This window comes from Eimeria mitis, genomic scaffold (genome assembly GCF_000499745.2).
Source record: "Eimeria mitis Houghton genomic scaffold, Emh_scaff4154, whole genome shotgun sequence".
Lineage (NCBI taxonomy): Eukaryota > Apicomplexa > Conoidasida > Eucoccidiorida > Eimeriidae > Eimeria > Eimeria mitis.
Genome location: NW_013572481.1, coordinates 2259 through 4393, shown reverse-complemented (window position 1 = coordinate 4393; position 2135 = coordinate 2259). Strand labels below are relative to the sequence as shown.

The 2135-nt window shown below is 46.1% G+C and overlaps 1 protein-coding gene across 1 annotated transcript in view; it reads right to left on the bottom strand.

The window, feature by feature from the left end:
* EMH_0072920 (mitochondrial alternative NADH dehydrogenase 1, putative) overlaps positions 1 to 1122 on the bottom strand; it is a gene marked incomplete at both ends in the record, with an annotated part of 1672 nt that extends 550 nt beyond the window's left edge. The window contains one exon of the mRNA XM_013499268.1: positions 3 to 1122. Coding sequence (XP_013354722.1) covers positions 3 to 1122 — 1120 coding nt within the window. The remainder of the gene's footprint in view (positions 1 to 2) is intronic.
* Between the last annotated feature and the right edge of the window lie 1013 nt (positions 1123 to 2135).

The following is a 2135-nucleotide window of genomic DNA, read 5'->3' as shown; positions in this document are numbered from 1 at the left end:
CTGCTGCTGCAGCTGCGGATACAGCTGAGCTCCTGTTGTTTGTAGATAGTCTCTTATCTCTGCTGCTGCTTCAACCCCTGAGGGCCCCGCCCCCACAACAACAAAAGTAAGAAGCTCTTTCTGCTTCTCAGCAGCAGCAGCAGCAGCAGCAGTATCACTACCTCCTGCTGCTGCTGCTGCTGCTGCTGCTGCTGCTGCTGCTTCTAAACAACTCCTTATACGCTGCTTTATCTTCTCGGCATCTGCTGCTGTCTTCAGATACAGTGCATGCTCCTCAACACCCTTCACATTAAAACTATTAACCTCAGACCCCACACCAAGCACTAAGTAATCAAACTTCTCTACCCAGGGGGCCCCCCCCGGGGGGCCCCCCTGGGGCCCCCCCGCCCCCTGCTGGGGGCCCCCCCCCTGGGGGCCCCCCCCCTGTTGGGGGCCCCCTGGGGGGCCCCCAACAGGCAGACAACGCACAGTTTTTTGTGTGAGGTCAACTGCATCTACTATAGCTCTGTAGAAAACTCCTTTGGCTTGGGGCTGGCCGCCGAGAGAGAGAAACTGTCTGAGGTTTGTGGTGCATGCAGCAGCAGGTAGAGAGCCGCCGCATACACACGGGAGCAGCGGAGTGTAAGAGAAAGTATCTTCGGGGGATATCCATATAACTTCGTATTGACGAGGGTCTAAAGATAATATAAATGCACAAGAAGCCCAGCCACCACCAGCTACAACCACACGCATACGTCTGTTTGGTTTCTGCTCCTGCTGCTGCTGCTCCTGCTGCTGCTGCTGCTGGTGGTGGTGGTGGTGCTGGGAGGGGCCTGCTGCTGAAGAGGGGAGGTCTAGCAGGCGGAGACGCAGTTGTAGAGAGGTTAAGAGATTACGCAGCCGCCAGCGAGCAGCAGTAAGAGGGGTGATGCTGGGTGGGGGTTGTTGCAGCCATCTATCAGCAACAACACGCCACTGCTGCTGCTGCTGCTGGTGCAGCTGCTGCTGCTGCTGCTGCTGCTGTTGCTGCTGCTGCAGTTGGGGGCTCACTTCTCGCTCCTTGCATGCTGCTGGGATACCTGATGAACCCAAAGAAGCAGCTACAACACCACCAAGACAACGAAGGGCACGCACACGAAACATTGCGGTGTATCTACAGCTCAGCGAGGAAGCAAAGCTGCATATACACCCTAAATTGAGAAAATATAATAACTAGATATATTGACGAATGCAAGCAGCATCTGCAGACTACTGTATTTATATATATAAAATATATATAATATATATATATAATATATATTATATATATTATATATAATATATATATATAATATATATATATGGAGAGAGAGAGAGAGAGAGCCACGCACAGGAACGGCCACACACACAGACCAGCGGTGGTGCCCCTCCCCCAGGCTGCGACTGGTGCTGAGAGAGAAGAAGCAGAAGAAAAAAGAGAAAAAGAGAGAAAAATAATATATTTTATTTTTTAATAAATTCAAAATAATGTCACAAAGTGCTTTTTATGGTGAAAATATATGCAGCAGATGAGCTGTACATACACCGGAGAATACACAGCACCGAGAGAGGGAGATGCCGCACACCCCTCTTTGCGGCCTCTCTTTGTTATTTAAATTTATTTTTTATTTATTTATTTATTTATTTATTTGTTTTCATTCTTTATGAACAAAGAAAAACAAAAAAAAAAGAAACAGAGGCGGTGCATACGGGGCTTGAGCTGCGTGAAGGTTCTTCTTCCGCTCTCTCTTTCTTGTTTTTGTTTGTTGCGGTGTATCGACATGAATATTTATATTAATTTTTTATTTTATTTTATTTTATTTTTAATTTTTATTTATTTTAACCGCAAATATTAAATTTATTTTCTAATTTTCTATCATTTATATCCCTATACACCCACACACCGTTCAGGTGTATCTACACCGCACCACTGCAGGCCGCCCATCTCACTCAGCCTGCTGCACCGGCATCCTCGGGGTGTATAGGCACTTTATATAAAAAATAAAATAAATTTTATATTAATTTAATATTTAATTTGAGAAAAAACAATCAAGTTTACTTTCTGCTGCGGGAAAACGCAACCCGGGCTACAGCTTCTGTATACACTACACACACAGTACACGCACACAGTCCTTATA